The sequence below is a fragment of the Pleurodeles waltl genome, chromosome 10 (assembly GCF_031143425.1).
Source record: "Pleurodeles waltl isolate 20211129_DDA chromosome 10, aPleWal1.hap1.20221129, whole genome shotgun sequence".
In the NCBI taxonomy this organism is placed as follows: domain Eukaryota; kingdom Metazoa; phylum Chordata; class Amphibia; order Caudata; family Salamandridae; genus Pleurodeles; species Pleurodeles waltl.
This window is the reverse complement of record NC_090449.1, coordinates 453,593,578-453,614,722: the sequence shown is the minus strand read 5'-3', so window position 1 is coordinate 453,614,722 and position 21,145 is coordinate 453,593,578. Positions and strand designations below refer to the sequence as shown.

Genomic DNA, 21,145 nt, shown 5'->3' with positions numbered 1-21,145 from the left:
CCGTGAGAACGAGAATTCCACACACAGCCTCCCGGAATGACGCGCAGTCGGAAAACAAGACGAAGAATCCACGCTTAGACCCCGGGACATCTGGTAATCCCGCGACCCACAGAAAGAGACTGTCCGCGCACCGGAAAACAACGCACGATTTCCCCGCGTGAAAAATAACGACGCAAGTTCGTGTGTGCAGGGGAGAAATCGACGCACCATTTTTCCACATATCTCTTCTTCTGCGGCCCTTTGCCGAGATTTTCCACTTTAAACCAGGTACTTTGTTCTTGAAAGAGACTTTGTCCTGAGGGCTCTCTAGAGTGCTGAGAACCCCCTCTTCCTCTTCACAACAAGACTTAACTTTGTTTGCTTTTTAAAGACTTAAGACACTTTATATCACTTTTCAGTGATATCTCTACAATTTCACATTGCATCTTTATTCGTTTTGACCTACAATTATCCTGATAAATATTATATATTTTTCTAAACACTGTGTGGTGTATTTTTGTGGTGCTATATTGTGTTATTGTATGATTTATTGCACAAATACTTTACACATTGCCTTCTAAGTTAAGCCTGACTGCTCGTGCCAAGCTACCAGAGGGTGGGCACAGGATAATTTTGGATTGTGTGTGACTTACCCTGACTAGAGTGAGGGTTCTTGCTTGGACAGAGGGTAACCTGACTGCCAACCAAAACCCCCATTTCTAACACCTACCCTTTTGAGCAAAACACACAACATCAACTGAGTACAACAATTATGGCGTCCGGCAGCCGTGTAAGGCAGAAATTACCTATGCAACTTGGGGGCTCCCCAAGACGGTGGCACTGGTATAGACATGATGTCTTAATATGCCAAAATGAGGGGACTGGGCCTCTAAGCTTATCAGAGACTCACACTCCAAGCTGCACAGTAGATGGAACACAGGAAGCAGTGTCTATAAGCTGATGTGTCAAGAAGCTCCCAGGGAAACAAGGCTCCACAGTAAGTGTGTCATCATCCATTACAGATAATCCTGTTTCGTCTTGGGTTTCATCAACAGTGTAGCTGTGGCTCACTGAGATATTTTTCCGCTGTGTCGCCTTGGACTTCATACCACTGCCTCCCACAGCAAATGCACTTGTGCATCTAGGTTCTTGCTTGCCATCTATCCAGACAGAGGCTCTTTCAAGCACCATGAAGAAAGGTTACTTTAAATCTTTAATGATCTTTTTCTTTGTCAGGAAGGGCCACATGTATTTAAAAACATATTTCCAGGAGTCTGCACTTTACCCCCTCAAAGGAATTCCTCTAGAGCTCCACTTTGCAAGAGTAGACTGGGAAGATTTTCGAATTGTTAGTTTCGCTAGTTCTATTACACTGAAAGATGGCATCTCTGTCTCAGCAGTTCAAAAAACAAGCTACTAAAACTTTGCCGGTATTCCTAGCTTTGGTGTTGATTCAAGAGCTTTATGTTCACACTCCATATAGAACAATTTTAACTGCCCTGTGGACCAAGCAAGTGAAATATCCATGATTCTAAGTAGAGCTCTGTTGATGCACTCTTAGCTCTTTTTGACAATCCCAAGAATCTAAAGTTGTTGCGGCAAGAGCAACACTCCTAATCTTCCAGCCTGTCTTCCTACCGACTTGTGGTCTGCTGATGCCACTGACCTCGGAACGCATTTCAGACACACTGGCAGCAAAGGGCTCAACCACCTCCTCTGTAGCTCTGCGTTAGTCTGCCACCTTGCAAAGATCAGCTTTAATAAGGTTCATATCTATCCAGGCAAGAGTCAGGTTTATGTTGCAGGGTTGACTGGAGAGTTTTTATGGCCGTCATCAGTTCTGAAGGCATAGACATGTATGTAGCAACACCTGTACCATCCACAAGAACAGACAAATCAATCAAGGTAACCTTCTTGATCTGTGCCTGTTTGGTCCCCTTGCTTTTACTATTTTGACAACACTGACAGGAAGTGGCACCTCTGTGCGAAAATGTCTTATCTGTATGGCTACAGAGTTCTAATAAGGTTCTGAGCACCTCCACCAGTTCCTCATCATTTTGGCAGTAGCATGCACACCACCAGTCCTCATGAGTAATGACGCAAAACATAGTTACCAGTCTTACAAGTACCCTAGCATGCTTATAATGTAAGTGTTCACATCCCATGTGCAGGGAAGTTTATCCTCAACAAAGCTCTCCTCAAATACAAAGGCAGCTTCCCTAATGTCCAAAGTCATAGGAGTGGCAACCCAGGGGTGAGGGCTTGCCCAACTGCCAGGCCGCAGGTGGCAGCCATACAGTTGGCGCCTTCATGATATCAGGGCGGATGTAGCAAATCATCCTTCAGTGTAGAGGAGGTATGTCCCCTCTGTAAGGAGGCCAATTGGTCTTGCCGCAGAGGCTATAGCAAAAGGGCGGGGGTATGGGTTGGGCTGCCCAGCATGACTCATAGTGTATACCTTCAGCCAGAGTTTTCCAGGGTTGCAGTTTGGACCTCGCTGGTGCAGCCTCAAATAGCTCCCAATCCATGGCGTAAGGGTGGTCACAGGGCATGACATTCACCTGCACACTCACGAAATCATGCCCTGGTTCTTCCACTGCACCTGTTTTTAGCTGTCCCGCGGCCAGTGTGTCTACTCCATGGGACCAATAGGTTTGCGCCATCTGTTTCTTGGTACCTTGGTCATCTCCAGATCTCTCTGTCTGCTCCACAGCATCACCGTAGACCTAGCGATGCTCTTTCTCCTCACACAAGACTAATCATGCAACACAGGCCCTAGAACAGTTTGGCCAGGCCCAGGGTCTGGTATTCCTCTCTGGCGTTTCACCTTCCTTTATGAGTTTCTCACCCCCTGGCACTCTTTTCTGGGACAAATGGTGGCCTGTGACAAGGATACTGAAGGATTTTACCTTGGGCCGCACCATAATATAGGTGCGATTTCTATAGTAGAAACCTAGACAACACCAACAGGCAGTGGAGTACAGCAAAGGGTCAAAAACAAGGATACTGCCATAAGTGACCGGATGGAATGTGAGATCCGATACTGGAAGAGGAACACAACTTTTTAGTGTTCTTTCTAGAGGAATGTCTTCAGCTCCTTCCTAAAGTGGTCCTGACAAATACAGCCACGTCATTTCAGATACTGGGAACACACATGAAGAAGGCCTGTTGTTTTTTTGTTTTTTTGGGACTTCGTCTCCAATTTGATGGTCTCTAGGCTGAGGGTGTCCTGTCACAAGGTTTTGTGGGGCTCTGTCCTAGTGCTTGTCTCTGTGTCTTCATTCCACATCTTTCCATGTTCTGTTATCATCCCATCTACAGTGAGTGGTCTACTATCAACAATCATCTGTCATGCACACTGATGCATGCCTGAAGACATTAGCCCAGTGGAGGTTACTTAAGTAATTTTGAGTTTGAAAGAGTAAGAGATTATGATGTGTCTAACCTCAGAGCCCACTACAAAGTGGATAGATAGATAGTTTGATACCATTTTGATAGCTCAATACCATCCTTGAAATTACAATTTCCGTAGTGTGAAGATACGTAAACAAATAGTTTGAGCAATGGGAAGTTACAACACTTTACCTCAGAAGAAATACAACCAGCATGTAATAATGATGATCCCGAACACAGATTTAGTGGCTACGGCGGTAGACAATAATATCACAGCAGGTAAGAGTGTGAACCACCATAACATCTTTACTGTGACTCTGAAAATTCTCTTGGGGGTGCCTGAGATAACCTGGGATTGTGCCTTGCCTTTTTCAGTGGATGAAGGTTTTGCAGCCTTAACCTTATGTCCAGCGACTAAATATCCTGGTTCTGATGGGATCATAATCAGTGCTTTGAACTACAGGCCCCATCTGTCAGAGTTGCTGCTTAGTGTTGTCATTAGCTTTCAAGCAGTGTTATACACTCTGGTATTATACCACACTCATGAAAGTATTCAGTTATAATTTCTATTTTTAAAAAGTGTTACAGTGCCTATCAAACCTACTACAGAACTATGCTGCTACTGGTGCGACAACTTAGTTGATTCGCCATCTGTTACTGAAATGTGTCAAGAGAACAAGGGTGAGGAGACGAATGTGGTACCAATTATCCAGTATGGTTTTAGAATCAAGATGAGGACTGTAGTACAGTGTCTGAATCTCCATTTACTAACTGTAAACAAACTGCTAAAAAATATGCAAACCAGTTTATCGTTATGGTCTTTACATGAGTGTTTTATTCTGTTAATAAACCAAAGAATGGATTGTACTGTGAAATATGAGTAATGCAGAACAATGACTTTCTGTGGTGGAAATATTTAATTGTAAAGACGTGAAGTGATTGTTGGCATCAGCACAAGGCGTTAGGCACAGCTGAATGTTGATACTACATTCTTTATTTGAAAACGCATTAGACAACACTCTACAGCCTGTTGCATCAAATCCTCTATTAATGTAATCAGACAATGCAGACGTCAGTCCAGCTATGTCCAATACTCAGTCATGCTGAATTTGTGGATCAAGGTGCCCTACAATTTAACACCTTGAAGTATTAAGTGCTGTCCACTGACAGAATGAACTAAAAAAGCAAAGCATATCATGCTAATAAAACGCAGATAGACAAAGGAAAGGGTTCTCTTAATTAAATATTGATTGTAATGCTTACAAACATTGGAAAACACACGAGTAATAGAGACTTAGAAATGGATCACGTCAATAGGGCAGTCTTTCAATTTGGCCACACATCTGGAGGGAAAACAACCACTCTAATGCTCAAGTACTACAAGGCAAAAGCTTTTTGCAATTACCTACTAAGGAATTATTTGACGTTTGTATTTGTTTTGTATTAGTATAGTGCTTGTATTTGGGGTTCTACTAACCCACAATAGATTAATAGTGAGGAAACATGTTTTGCTAGAAGACTCCTGGAAATGCCACAATCCTCTACTACCTGTGTTAAACATCAGTAGCAAATGTTTGTTTTATTAGTAGGTTTAATCTGTCTATACAGATATCATTGAACTAGAACCCTTGAATATGTGGTTTGAAATTTGATTGATCAAATATCCTCAGCATACATTATATTATTATAAAAGATGAACTGAAACTTCAGACATGAATGAGGCTTTCATATCTTTGCGATTACTAAATTTGTACATAAATCCGAAAGTCATCGGTTCAGTTGACAAGCGTTGGCTGAAAGACCAATAACGTGCATAAAACTTTCTGTCAAGTGATCAAATATCGTGTGAAGGGTTATGTTCCCAACAAATTCTATTTTAGTGCTGAACATTATTTGTTATAGGTAAAAGCATGGATCTTGCAGGAAACACTACCATATTTTTGGATTGCAGATTTTCCACCCTTGCATACTAGTAAATTGTGACACAGGTCTCAGTTCAATAAATACCATTGTAATTACTGAGGAGGCAAACATTACACCAGTGAAAATACATAATCATCTAGTTATATTTTTTAAGAGTGGAGCAGTATAGATAATCACTACGTCTTTAAAAAAATATATAACGGTTTAATTATTATGATCTTGACATTTGGAACAGGAAGGAACATTTTGCTCTCCCTTCTTGAAACAGGAGGATTTGCTAAATACCATCCCCCAAATGACAACCAGAACTACCTGGTGTATTACAATTAGGCAAATGTTAAAGTTGATGAACCTTATGTCATCTTTCAGTCACACTAACTGTGCTTCCACTGCATTAGTGTGCCATGGCAAGATTCCTGTATCCACGCAGTTTACAACCAAATGTGTGCAACTCATAAGCACTTTTACAGTAAAAGTTAGTATTAACTGAACATACCTCAATATATTAAACTCTGAAAAACTAAAGGCTGAGTTTATCTGCCCAGGATTCAGTTCGGTGACTTCCAGCACGTAGATTTCCGCTGCAGGCATATTAACGGACTAAAGCTATCAAACAGTTGGATAATGAAATACAGAGAGAGATCCCCTGATTGTTTTCTCAACCAGAGCCAGCCCCAGTACCCCTGAAGTTCCCCATAGAAATTAGAGAGGTACTTTTTACACTTGGAAAATCTACTTCTGGTAAAGCCCCAGGTCCAGGCGAGGTTCCTGTTGATACTTTTAAATCAAACATATATTTATGGGCCCCAGTTGTGACAAATGTTTTAAGAAGTACTGTGGTGGGGGAAATCCCTGAGTCTTGGAAAATGGCCATCCATGTCCCCATTTGTAAAAAGGGAGATAAATCGTGCCCGGCCTGTCATAGGCGAATATCTCTAATATACGCCACAGCAAAAATTCTGGGAAGGGTTATCCTCACAATACTTGAGACATGGGCTAAAGAGAACAAGATTTTAAAACCCGTTCAGTTTGGTTTCAGGACGGGTATAGAGACTGTGGAGCAAGTACTAAATCTAAGTTTGATTACTAGTAAATATGTAAAGGCTAAGGGTGGTGCCATCCATATGGCATTTATTGACCTGTCAAGTGCCTTTGATTTGGTTAATAGGGATTCTGCAGGCAATGGGGGTGGATTCAGACTTGCTCACTTTATTGAGACGCCTGCACCATGATCTCAAGGTATTGGTCCGATATGGCCCACAAAGGGAATTATTGTCTCCAATAAAGTCCATGAGAGGTGACAGACTGGGTTATTTTAGCACATTTCCTGGTCTTAATTTATATGAATGGAATCACAGATCATTTATCCCGGGCAGGCGTGGACGTCCCAGAGGTAGGGGATCACTCCGTGCCAATACTTTTGTATGCAGATGACGCGGTTCTGATTCTTTGCACACCTATTGCACTGCAGAAGCTATTAGATCTCTTTACTGAATACATGGAAGGCCTGGATTTAAAAGTAAACCTTTCAAAATCATACACCATGACCTGTGGGCCATTACGCACCAAAACTACGCACTTAAGAAAGGGGGTATCATTTTAAAACGTACAAAGGACTTTAGTTATTTAGGCATCGTTTTTAGCTCTTCACTAGGGTGGAACCACACATCCTATGAAAGCAAAACAATTGGAAAGAAATGTGGAGGGCATTTTATGATTTGCTAGTTCACTAGGCCACAACCCTCTCGCAGAGATGATCGCCCTGTATAAAGCTAAATGTATTGCTGCAGCCATTTATGGAGCAGGGGTTTGGGGTTACCAAAAAATTGATAATCTTCAATATATTGAGAATGCCTTCACCAGTGGGTTGCTTGCAGTCCCCAAAAATACAACAAATTTGATATGTCATGAGAAGGTGAGACTCCCTTATATAACCAATCAAATAAAAGTCTTGCCACTCTTATTGTGGATTAAGTATTGGCAAAACCCAGAAGCAGCATTAGTCAGAGCCTGTATGCTAGACTGTCTAGCTCTAGATAATGTGAACAATATACCATGGTTGACGTATGTAAAATCATGCCTTCAGAATTTAGGTTTAATTAATTGGTTTAATTCCCCCACATGTCTTCCAAGGAACGCCAAGTTGATTGTGAAATGTCAGCATTCAATCCACTGTGGGGAGGAGAGGCTAAGAGTTGTTCTGCATATGAAATCAGTGGACCTTTATTTGCAGATTGTCACGGTTAAAGCCCTCAAACCATATTTGAGATGGATGGAGAACCCAAATAAACGACTTCTTTTAACATATTTTAGACTCAATCTGACACACTTTAAAGAAGCTTTCCTGTCACAATATTTTTGGCTGTGGGACCTACCTCCTTGTTATTGTGATTATGTCACCAAACAAAGCACTTGTCACTTTATTTTATTCTGTCCACTATATGAGGATTCAAGAAGGACCTTTATTACTCCATTGATGCGTCAAGGGGAGCTTAGACAATACCGTCCTGCAATGGAATTTCTAAAGAAATGATCTACGATTGATTTATGCCATGCTGTGTTAAATTTTATTAAGACTGCAATTCAAATCAAAGCCCAGTACGAGTTTGTAAATTTACTTGAGATCTTAATGTGAAAGAGAAGTAATTCCCTCCTGATTTTTTGGAATTTTATTGATAGTGATTTCATATGTTTTATTGTCTTTTGGTGTTATTTATGTGAACTTTTTCTATGTTGTTCACTGTTCAACCCTGCTTTTTATGGCTTATTGCTGAAATAAAGTTGTGTGACTGACTGATACAGAGAGTACCTAGAAAAAGGCTGCCAGCATGAATCACTATGTATGCAGTGGCGAAACGAAACAAAGGTCCTCTCCCAAACCCTACCCTACCTCACCCCACCAGGACCTACTTAGGAGCTCTCTAGCCCATGTATTCGGCTGATTGGGCCCCACGAGCTCGACGCAGCAAGGGCCTTTGATATGCCATAGTATGCATGTAACATAGTCATATATAAATCTGGGGCACCTAGAAACATTCCAAAAACAACTGGCAATCACACTCTACTCACACTACAAAGTAACAATCTGTGCTGAAATGTTACTGTCTCAATTGATTAAAATCATCTGTGAGCATCTCTCTCATCAAATCCTCCCACCTCTGACTTACCTGCCTATCTGTGACTTAGCCCCTAAGTGCCCAGGACGATCTGGTCTCGCCCTCGGCCATGGTTGCCCAGTGCCGAGGATGAGACCAGCTCGTCCTGCCATGGGCAAGCTGGGGGAGCGCCAACGCTTCTCCCGAGGGCCTGGCACCCCCCTCCCCTGGGTAAGGATGGAAGGGGAATCGCTTCCCCTTCCAACCTTGCCCCCCGTGGCGACTGATGATTGCTCTCTGATGTCATTAGAGGCCTACCCCTGGTATCAGAGGAGAAATGCAAAAGCATTTATCCTCCAATCACGTAGAGGGGGCGAGAGAGCCATGAAAGGAGAGGAAAGGCCTTTCCTCTCCATGTCTCTCTCAGCATTTCTGCTGCTTGATCGCACCGCCCACTAGGCACCAGGGAATTTTTTTATTTACGCATAAAGGGGGCGGCCCCTTGGAAAAGGGTCGCTCCCCAGGGGGCAAATTTGTATGAGGCCATTTCTGCCCCACTTGGGGGCAGATCGGCCTATTTTCACTAGATACCACAGATTTGTTTTTGTCAGTTTCACATGAGGGAAGCGACTCCTTAGGCAAGGGTGGCTCTCCTGGCGGGGGCAAATTTGTTTGAAGCCATTTCTGCCCCTCTTGGTGGCAGATCGACCTATTGTAATTAGGCCGATCTGCTCCCGGGGGGGGGGGGGGGGGGGGGGGGCAGAAACCTCTAGGCACCAGGGATTTTTTTTTTTTTAATATGTGGGTAGCGACCCCTTAGGCAAGGGTCGCTCCCCTGGTAGCAAAATTATCGTTAGGCCATTTCTGCCACCCTTGGGGGCAGACTGGCCTATTTTAATTAGGCTGATCTGCCCCCAAGGGGGGCAGAAACCACTAGACACCAGGGATTTTTATTTCTTTGCGTCAATTTCATGCAAGGGGAGCGACCCCTTAGGCAAGGGTCGTTCCCCTGGGGGGCACATTTATCTTAGGCCATTTCTGCCCCCTTGGGGGCAGACTGGCCTATTTACATTAGGCCGATCTGCCCCCAAGGGGGGCAGAAACCACTAGGCACCAGGGATTTTTTTTCTGTGCCAATTTCACGCAAGGGGAGCAAACCCTTAGGCAAGGGTCGCTCCCCTGGTGGGGCAAATTTATTTTATGCCATTTCTGCTCCCCTTGGGGGCACGAACCACTTAGGCAGCAGGAACTGGTGTGTGTTTTGTTTGGGGGGGCAGCCCCTTGGGCAAGGGTTGCTCCCCATGGGGGCACATTACTGTTGGCCATATCAATTGGCCTATTTTCGGAAGACCCATCTGCCCCCCAGGGGGTCAGAAAGCCCACCAGAGACTAGGGAAGATTTGTTTTTCAAGAAAAGAGGGTGGGGGCATGGCCATACTGCCACCCCAAATAAATGGGGCCAAAACTGTTCTGCCCACCGGTGGGCAGATGGGGCAATTACCCCTGATTCACTACCTGGGGGGGGCGGATGCATGGTAAAGCGCCCACCCCAACTGATGGTGGTAACAGTCTTTCAGCTCCCCCTCGCACACTAAAACAGCATATTCCATGGTAAGCAAGAGGACATCTGATTATTTTGGATTTTGATTTTACATTTGGGCCATGAGAGCTTGTCTAACTCTCAAAATCGTCCCACTTGGAATTGTGAGGGCTGCACTTTTTGGACTTTGGGACGCTGCCATGTAGAAAAATACACAAGACCTAGACGCATCTGAAAATTAAACATCTGGGTGAGCCCAGGGTGGTGTGCTTTACATGCACCCGCACCATTTTCTCACCCACAATGCCCTGCAAACCTCCAACTTTGCTAGATATCACACATTTTTCCCACATTTTTGTGATGGAACCTTCAGGAATCTGCAGGAATCCACAAAATTCCTACCACCCAGCATTGTTGCATCATATACCGATAAAAATCCTGCCCCACTTATCAGCCTAAAAATGTTTATTTTTCAAACTGCCCTTTTGGACCGCTTTGGTTCACCCTCAATTTCGACATGTTTTTGGCTCTTCCCTGTCACAGGCACTTGGCCCACCTACACAAGTGAGGTATCATTTTTACTGGGAGACCAAGGGGAACGTTGGGTGGTAGGAAATTTGTCCCGGTGGGGTGATCCCACACAGAAATGTGGGAAAAATTTGATTTTTGTAGCTAAATTTGAGGTTTGCTGAGGATTCTGGGTAAGAAAACGCAAGTGACAGCTCCCTGGATTCCCTTGGGTGTCTAGTTTTCAGAAATGTTTGGGTTTGGCAGGTTTCCCTATATGGCTGCTGATCCCAGGACCGAAATGCAGGTGCCCCCCCACAAACCCCCGCCTTGCAAAAACAGGAAGTTTAGTATTTGATCATTTTGATGTGTCCACGTAGTGTTTTTGGGCATTTCCTTTGGCGGGCACTAAGCCTACCCACACAAGTGAGGTACCATTTTTATCGGGAGACTTGGGGGAACAGTGGGTAGAAGGACATTTGTGGCTCCTCTCAGATTCCAGAACTTTCTATCACCGATATGTGAGGAAAAAGGTTTTTTTTGCCCAAAATTTGAGGTTTGCAAAGGATTCTGGGTAAAAGAACCTGGGGAGAGCACCACAAGCCCCCCATCCTGGATTCCCCTAGGTGTTTAGTTTAAAAAAATGCACAGGTCTGGTAAGTTTCCCTAGGTGCCGGCTGAGCTAGAGGCCAAAATCCACAGCTAGGCACTTGGCAAAAAGCAGCTCTGTTTTCTTTGGGAAAATGTGATGTGTCCACGTTGTGTTTTAGGGCATTTCATGTTGCAGGCACTAGGTCTACCCACACAAGTGAGGTATCATTTTTATCAGGAGACTTGGGGGAAAGCTGGGTGGAAGGAAATTTGTGGCTCGTCTCAGATTCCAGAACTGTCTGTCACCGAAATGTGAGGAAAAGTGTTTTTTAGGCCAAAGTTTGAGGTTTGCAAAGGATTCTGGATAACAGAACCTGGTGAGAGCCCCACAAGTCACCCCCATCTTGGATTTCCCTAGGTGTTTAGGTTTACAAAATGCACAGGTTTGGTAGGTTTTCCTAGGTGCAGGCTGTGCTAGGGATCAAAATCCACAGCTAGGTACTTTCCAAAAAAACACGTCAGTTTTCAATGTTAAAATGTGATGTGTCCATGTTGCGTTTCCTGTCACAGGCATTAGGCCTACCCATGCAAGTGAGGTAACATTTTCATCGAGAGACTTGGGTGAACACAGAATAGCAGAAGAAGTGTTATTGCCCCTTATCTTTCTCTACAGTTTTTCCTGACATATGTAAGACAGTGTGTAAAAAAGACGACTATTTGAAAAATGCCCTGTAATTAACATGCTAGTATGGGGGCCCCGGAACTCAGAGATGTGCAAATAACCACTGCTTCTCAACACCTTATATTGTGCTCATTTTGGAAATACAAAGGTTTCCTTGATACCTATTTTTCACTCTTTATATTTCAGCAAATGAATGGCTGTACACCAGGTATACAAGGAAAACCCATTGCAAGATGCAGCTCCTTTATTGGCTCTGGGAACCTAGGGTTCTTGATAAACCTACAAACCCTATATATCCCCACAACCAGAAGAGTCCAGCAGACGTAAAGGTATACTGGTTTCACAAATCTGACATCGCAGAAAAAAGTTACAGAGTAAAACGTGGAGAAAAATGGCTGTTTTTTTCAGCAGAATTTCAATATATTTTATTTTAGCTGGTATTTTCTGTAGGAAAGCCTTGTAGGATCTACACAAATGACACTTTGCTGAATTCAGAATGTTGTCACCTTTTTAGAAATGTTTAGCTTTCCGGGATCTAGCATTGGTTTCATACCTATTTCTGTCACAAACTGGAAGGAGTCTAGAAGCACAAAAAATAGTAAAAATGGGGTATGTCCCAGTAAAATGCCAAAATTGTGTTGGAAAATGTGGTTTTCTGATTCAAATCTGCGTATTCCTGGAAGCTGGGAAGATGGTGATTTTAGTATCACAAACCCTTTGTCGATGCCATTTTCTGGGGAAAAAATCACAAGCCTTCGTCTGCAGCCCTTTTTTCCCATTTTGTTTTTTTTTTAAACCAAATTTTCGATGTATTTTGGCTAATTTCTTGGTCTCCTTCAGGGGAACCCAGAAACTCTGGGTATCTCTAGAATCCCTAGGATGTGGGAAAAAAAAGGACACACATTTGGCGTGGGTAGCTTATGTGGACAAAAAGTTATGAAGGCCTAAGCTTGAACTGCCCCAAAAAGCCAGAAAAAGGCCTGGCACATGAGGGGGAAAAGGAGTGGCAGCGAAGGGGTTAACAACTTGCTTTGTCACATCTTATTTATTTTTGAGGAACTTGCACTCCGCCATGTACCCTGTAAATCAATGTGACCGCCGTACAGGAACATCTCTTTTACGTTTTCCAGGTCAACAAGTGAGTTACTGCTCCAGTTTCATGTTTTTAGGATCGGGACATAATTTACCCTCACACGCAAAGAAAGAAGAAGAAAGGGCCGACCTTGAGCCAGAAAAGTACCTATTTCTAGGCTGGAATAATAAGGTTATCGCCAGGGCTTGCTATAAACATGAATCTTCTCATCTCTTGTCCACTGGAGTATGGTACTGTGTGTAGAGTGCCTCCAGGTACGCTAACCGCAGCTGCATCCCTGCCGTGGCGGTCCTGCTTATGCTGCTAAGGGCAGCCGAGTGGCTTCTAATCACACCAAGAGTCTACTGCGGTCTTACAGGCCAAGGTACTTACTAGCCTTCGTGTGTCTCCTTTCCCAGATAGGATGTCTCGACTAAGATTGAGGGACCAGTTTTGCTGATGTAATTTTCCCATATATATATATATTTTCTACTTGTTTTAGTTAACTCAGTTTTTTACACATCCCTACTAGTGTGACTGATACCAAAAGTGAAAGAATAGTTTGCAAGCAACGCCTATCTTGTCTGTGTTACTTACATCAAAACTGAAAGTTTTAATTAGCAACCTACAATGGCTCACCTAGTTAGTGCACGCCAGTCTAAACTGTGGGTACATTTATTATGTAATTTGCAGTCTTACCTTTTTCTTCCGCTGATTTTGGCTCCACTGACCCAGGAAGCTGCTTTTTTTCCTGTTCTTCTCTTTTCTTCAGCATTTCCCTCTGAAAATGGGCGACAGACCTCAGAAGCTCCTCGCCCTGCACCTCGGAAGGAGGTAAAACTACACTGCTGTCCAAAAATTCATTAATGGCATTCAGTAAGTCCTGGCGATCATCTGCCAGGTAAGCAGCTTCATGGAATGGCTAATGGAGACAAAATCAAAGGCACAAACATGATATATTAGTCAAGAAAGTGTAAGTAAGCAAGGACACCAGACACTAAACTCCCCCTTCCTTTATATCCAAAACGCAGCTAAGTATGCTCAGCATTTTCTTTGAAAGGTACAAGAGAAAAAGGTTATATTCAGTGATATGGTCCTAACTCTGTTCCATCTTGACACCCTGCGTTTCTTAGGTAGCATAGAGTCAATCTCATTTAAACAGATATAGAAATACATGACATATTGTGCTCAATAAAGTTATCTGTGATCCATTATACAGTTATTGGTTCAGCATAAGCAAGCTCTGAATAATACATTAAAGATCACTTTGCTGGATATGCCATCTTTCCGCATATCTGTTAAATAAATTACTAAGTAACCCTTTTCCATGTCTGTGCTACAATCCCTAAAAGCTTACACTGAAAGAATGCTACCACCCTTAAATTACCAGGAAACATCATAATTGCCACAGATCAGCTTCTGCTTCCCAATATTTTCATATTCTTAACCTACTTCAATTGAGCCCATTGCCACCTTACCTGATTTTGCTCAATCCTTCAGGACTTACAAGTTTCTGAAACATATTGTACCATCTATATCCCATTTCTCCATTAATCATCCTGGCCAAGCCCATGCATACCTTATCTGACATGAGGGTGGAAATGGATCGTCCAATCTCATGATAATCCATGTTGGTGGTAGTAGGTCCCAATAGTACAAACAGAAACCGCACAGGAATGGGCACCTCTAGAACACAGTCCAGCTCTACTGCTTCCTGTAGTCGAACAAACGCCATGGTTGGCTGGTCTAAGAACTCAACACAGCCTGTAAATGGATACAAAATCCACTCAAAATGAACATTCTGCAACTCAGAAAAAAATTAAGTCAAATTAAATTCCTCAAATATCACACAAAAATCCTCTCACAAAACATTCTTCCATCAATACTAGTACAATTTCTAACCATAGGTTTGGATACTCAAAAACATGAAATAAGTAAAATATCCCCCACACCAGAACCATATCTTTATTGCACAGTTTTGCATCAACTTACCTACGAGCACCACCGTAGCCTCAGCATTTTCTGGAATCTTCTCTAGGAGCTTCAGTTCATGCTTGGACTTTGACCTCTGGATTCCAGGAAGCGAAGTAGGTAGTATGTCTTTCTGTACAAAAGACAGACCACTAACATTATGAGTGATGGCAGAGAGAGAGAAAGAGTACAAATAGTCACTAAAATGCAGGCGTGTAGATCGGAAAGAGCATCCTTATTTATTGCATTTCATTTATAGTAACACATGTTTTCCACCAATAAGAAATTCTCAGAAAATAAATCACTGTTGCATACTCTTACCAGGTATGCAGAATAATGCAATAGTTGCACCACTTCCTCCCTCTCAGGTAGCATACATGCTCAATTAGAAACCCCTGATATTAGGAATCCACATAGGGTGTCCTATTTATATTTTCATAACCCTTGTTTCAATGTAAGCCTCCATTCCCTGGGTCTGTGTATTAGTTGATATTCTGATGTTTTTAACATCTCAGTCTTAGAGTCCATATGTGATAAACTGGCACTACTGCCCTCTGAAACAAGCAAATGTGTTTTGTTCTTTAACAAATCTCACTATATAGGTATTTAGATTACCCATTCACACTTCTTCATTAGCGTTTACTCTGCATCTGGAAATCTAGTATTAGGCTCCTATATTTTAATATATGTAGGGGTTAGTGCAGCACATATGGAGTGAGAATGTTGAGTTGACTCAAGCATTGATATAAAAGACAAAAAAAAAGACCCTTTTTCAATTTGCTATCAATGGATTGTCATTATTTCCCTACTGGAGATGCTCAGTAGTGTTTCCCTTTCTAGAATAGATGAAAGGAGTTTCAAAAAGATGAAAAAGGTAATTCAATTTTGATTAAAATATCATGAGGAAAGATACTTGAAGCATACAGTTCCCTTTAGTGGAACTTCTGTTCCTTCAGTTAACTATGTGCCATCTAGCACAAGGAAGGCCACTGAGATTCTGTCAAGTTCTATTCTTTTGTTTCTAGTAGTCTCTGCATGCCTATTCCTTTCCTGTTACAGGGCACAGGGCACAGGATCACTCATGGCACTTCTCTTCCATCATCTTGTTGGGAAGGTAATGTCTTCTGCATGGTGACCAACGTGCATCCCTACCCTGAGTGCCTCAGCTGCATGGATATCTGGATCCACAGTGCTGATTTTTGGCTATGGCTTAACACATTCTCATGTATAAAACCACAAGAGAGGGTATCAGGAATTGTGCCCGGCGGTAAAAGTCCCAGATCTCTGTTCCCTCAACCAGAAATTGTCCCTATGGAATAAACTTCAATATGATCTGGCAACACATTGCATCACAAGTAGAACGTTTCCATCAGCTTTTATCCTTTCCAAACAGGAATGTTTTATTCTTTTTAGAATGTAGAATGTAGATCAGAACACAACAAACAACCACAACCAATGTGTGTTTCGCGTTGCAGACACTTCTTCAGGGCTGTCAGATCAGACAGAAACATAACATAAGAATATATAAGAGATAAACTACAAAAAGCATATCATAAGAATGTTCAACAAATAAACCAACAAACACTTAGGGGGTCATTACAACCCTGGCGGTCAAAGACTGCCAGGGCTGATGTGGCGATTGCACCGCCAACAGGCTGGCGGTGCAATCCAGGGTATTTAGACCGCGGTGGAAGCGCCGCGGTCATAATCCGCCTGGGCAGCGCTGCTTGCAGCGCTGCCCAGGGGATTACGAGTCCCCGACCGCCAGCCTTTTCCTGGCGGTTTGAACCGAGAGGAAAAGGCTGGCGGAAAGGGAAGTCGCGGGGCCCCTGGGGGCTCCTGCACTACCCATGCCAATGGCATGCATAGGCAGTGCAGGGGCCCCCTGACAGGGCCCCATGCAGCTTTTCACTGTCTGCATAGCTGACAGTGAAAAGCACGACAGGTGCAACTGCACCCGTTGCACGGCCACAACACCGCCGGCTCCATTTGAAGCTGGCTCCTGTGTTGCGGCCGAGATCCCCGCTGGGCCGGCGTGCAGAAAACAGGTTTCCACCCGCCGGCCCAGCGGGGATCGCATCATGACTGCGTCATAATGAGGGCCTTAATGTCATTTGGCTCTATTACACAGTGAGTATTAGTTAAATGAATTATAAATCTCTTATGGACAACTTAGCTCTGAAGCACCAATGCTAAAACACGGGAAAAAGGAGGAGTGAAGAAAAAAGAAAGATATTTGTGTTTAGTATAAATGTATAATAGAATATATATAGCATTCTGACTAAATTTAAGACACATCTCAGAAATGTGTAACAATATTACAAACATTCCATAAATAATATGAGTGAAAAACGAATTGTGTGTACAAGTACAACTCATTCATCACAATAATGTCATTCCATATAAATGAAATAATCTGAATTCAGAATACCCCAAAATCGTCAATGAAACAGGTACACACTGGTTTCAACCCCCAAAGGAAACATGGGTTAAATGACAAGATATCCTTGCAGACTGTACACAATCCAATCACCATGCCTAAAATGTCTCCACAACAGACAAAAATGGAGAAATAAGAATAAAACGTAAGAAATAAGAATAAAACAACCCCATAATATACTCTTACCTATAGACGACTACTAAATCATAAATCAATGATGAAAAGACAGATGAACTGACTTCAGACAAATATTTGCTTGAGCTACAAAAAAAAAAGGAATTCATTGCCACTATAATGAAAGACACGAATAAATCAAGCGAGTGAAACTAAAACTCCTATGATACTACAATTTATAACCATCTAGAATCTCGTAATAACCATCTCAATACTCCATATCAATAGCTAGCACTTGGACATATTGTCACAATATAATATACGATAACTACACGAAAAACAAAAGGAAACACAAAAGAAGTTGGTCAACACTCCTGCTGCCGTAATTCGAACCGTCGTCCATCAACACACAAGGTCAGCATGCATGCAATGTTATTTTTTGGTTACGGAGGGAGGTGTAGGTATCATTCGATCTTGCTTTGATCATGGCAGTGCATATAATGATTTTCACTCACATTATTTTAGGCAGATGGAACTGTTGGTTATTAATTTGAATGATGTTATCTAGTGAGGGTCGAAGCCTGTCACGTACTTTGGTTAGCTATTTATGCTTTTTTATTGCGGAGCATATAGCACTATGCAGATGTATGCAAACCCTGTGTGTTGATGGACCGGGGTTGGAATTACAGCAGCACTGAGTGTTGACCAGCTTCTTTTGAGTTTCCTTTAATTTTTCCTATAGTTATTGTACATCATATTGTGACAACACAGCCAAGTGCTAACTATTGATATGGAGTATTGAGATGTATTTTAAGAGATACTAGGTAGCTATAAATTGTAATATCATAAGGGTTACAGTTTCAATCACTTGAGTTATTCGTGTGTTTCATTATAGTGGCAATGAATTACTTTTTATTTTCTAGCGCAAGCAAATATTTGTCTGAAGTCAATCTGACTGTTTTTTCATCATTAATTCATGGTTTAGTAGCCGCCTATAGATAAGAGTATACTATGGGGTTGTTTGTTTTATTCTTATTTCTCTAGCTTTATTATTTTTTCTCTATTGTTGCCCTTTCTGGAGACATCTGAGGCATAGTGATCTGATTTTGTGCAATCTGTAAGGCTATCCTGTCATTTAACCCATGTTTCCGTTGGGGGTGGATCTCTGTATTTGAAACCAGAGTGTAGCTGTTTCATTGACAATTTTGGGGTATTCTCTGATTTCATTTATGTGGAATGACATTATCATGATGACCGTATTGTACTTGTGCACACAATTCATTTTTCACTCAAATGATCCATGGAATGTTTGTAATATTGTTACAAATTTCTGGGATGTGTCTTAAATGCTATTTAATCAGAATGCTACATATAGCCTATTATACATTTACTAAACATGAACTTCGTTCATTTTTCTTCACTCCTGCTTTTTCCCGTGTTTTAGCGTTGGTGCTTCAGACTTAAGTTGTCCATAAAAGTTGTATAATTTATTTAGCTAATACTCACTGTGTAATAGAGACAAATTACATACATTTTTTGTTGTTTTTTGTTGTTGTACATTCTTATGTATGCACTATGACCTAGGCCTGTCTCAAAGTAGAGGTCTGCTTAGACCAGAAGAAGCACACCAAGCACTACCCTCTTGAAGGTAAAGGGCCCTTATTTGTAGTTAAGTTACCCAAGATCGGTGGTGGTAGAATATCTGCTTTTGTGTTCAGCAGAAGCAGTGATGTGTACAGGCTTTTCTACCTGTGTCCATGAAGTGGGACTTACTGGCCTATGTAAAGTTCCGTGCTGTGGACTTAACTCACTTTTGGCTTCCATTGATTGTGTGTAGTGCTGGACAGAGCGTGCTATTTATGGGTGTGTGCAAGGATGAATGAGTGTGCATGTAGATAGTACATGACTTGGAGCCCCGTGAGTTCCATTTTGGAAGTCCAGGGCCTGGAAAGGCTAGAAAGGTGAGCACTGCCACCCCCCAGACAGATGTGTATTGCTGACATTCTTGAGAGCTGAAAGGAGAGGAGCAGAATATCATCTATGCACTCAGGAAGTCAAGACCACTTGCCTTGAGCCTGAAGCATCAGCCTTCTGCCTGCCTGCCAAGAACAGAGAATCCTCTGAGAAGGAGAGATCCTAGAGTCTACCTGTCTGACAAAACTAGAGTACATGTGAGGAAGAGAGTGCCTGGCGACTGCTTGCTTACTAGGACCAGAGATTGTTGTGAGGAAGAGGACAGTGCCTGGATGGAGCGAGAGTCAGAGGGATACTGCTGAATGGCTCCCAGTGAGCGAATTGTGAGACACCCGGTCTGGTTGGAACCAGTGCAGGACTGTAGGCCATCCACCCCATCTTGCGGAAGGCAAGGCAGTCAGTGCCCCTGGCATGCGTGCTGTAGACAGTGACCATGGGTGCTGGAGGAGGCCACCTTTAAGTAAGGACATTTTCTCATGTGCGCACTGTAGTCTGTGACTGAGTGAACCAGGGGGGAGGGGGCAGCGTTAAGTCCAGGTCATTGCCCATGGTGTAGTTGGTGGCCCTGTCTGCCAGGAGGGAGTCGCTGTGAACTGCAGGTATCTGTCATTCATCCTCAATATTAGTATGAGGAATAATCAGCCCTTAAGAAGGGATAGAGGGGTTCTGGGATCCCACCTAAGATAGAGCAGCATGCTGACCTTAAGAGGGCTATATGGTTATTTAGTGTGTCATACATGCTTTATGTTTTTACATTAAATACTCCTTTTCATAAAAGCTGGTACTGACTAGACAATCACCTTACTGTTCTAATGTTTTTATGTTAAGTTACGAGCCTATGTATCCCTATTACCTACCTCCCCCTGAAGAGGCTTCAACTGCTCAACCCACACTATCACTGAAAGTGAGGTGCTGGATGGTTTAGTACTTGGACCCGTTCCTCAAGACGCACAGGAGGAAGGGCCCCGGAACATACATATAACTCCGCTTTTTGTTTCCGACTTGTGGTATCTGTATTTCATGCATTAATTTGCATACATTTTGAGTTATATGTGTTTATAAAATCCCCCCAAAAAAAGAGGTGCTCAGGTGCGTGCTGATCCAGTGCAGCTCTCCAGGATACGACCCCGGGCACCACATTTAACTGAACCTGTTAGGCTCTCCTGATTGTATGAAAGGCATTTCCTGTTTCTCTTATGTTTGCTTCATCAGCATTGCTCTAATTGATGTAAGTGTAGGTTTCTCTGTGCACCTGCAGAACAGAGTGTGTAGCTAAACTGGAGCTCAGCAAGATGCAGGCACCCTTGAGGGTACCCAGCTCAATCCCTTCACCTGGATTTATAAATACCTCCTCAAAATAAAATAGACTTATAAATTAATTGAGATCACAGGGCTTTGTATTCTTGATTTACAGGTACAGTATTAAAAATGATCAGAACAATGAAAATTCCCACAATGGCATGTTTTATGTCTTAACCTTTTAAGTGCGTGTGTCAGCCACACCCGCACTTCCTCCCCAGTGCATTTGTCGGTCACTGGCTAACACTGGAGATGGCTGTAAAGGAGCCTTTGGTACTTGCACCATAGGGTTGCCTTTTTACTTTTGTGAGGTCAGGCTGCTGGGGGGTGTGGGGGGAAGGGGTGTATGGGAAGAGCTTCCCCAGCAGCCAGAGTCTTTTTTTTGGGTGCAGGGATGACACATGGTATCCTGATGTCACATCACTGAAAGTTAAAAGTGAAATGAGCCAATAGGCTCATTTCACTTTCACTGGTCCAGGGCTCGGGGGATTTCTCACTTTTACTGGATCGGGGCTCGAGGGATATTTCTGCACCCTGAGCACCAATTTGCGAGGAAAAAATGTGA

At 42.8% G+C, this 21,145-nt stretch overlaps 1 protein-coding gene across 6 annotated transcripts in view; it reads right to left on the bottom strand.

Annotated features, from left to right (window-relative positions):
- The window catches only part of SLC4A2 (solute carrier family 4 member 2), a 2,186,615-nt gene that overhangs the window by 582,609 nt on the left and 1,582,861 nt on the right, over positions 1-21,145 (bottom strand). For all 6 annotated transcript variants that reach the window (XM_069210734.1, XM_069210733.1, XM_069210737.1 and 3 more), the window contains 3 exons: positions 14,775-14,886; positions 14,362-14,546; positions 13,482-13,704 (listed from right to left, as the gene is read on the bottom strand). In XM_069210734.1, the coding sequence (XP_069066835.1) occupies positions 13,482-13,704; positions 14,362-14,546; positions 14,775-14,886 (520 nt within the window). The remainder of the gene's footprint in view (positions 1-13,481; positions 13,705-14,361; positions 14,547-14,774; positions 14,887-21,145) is intronic.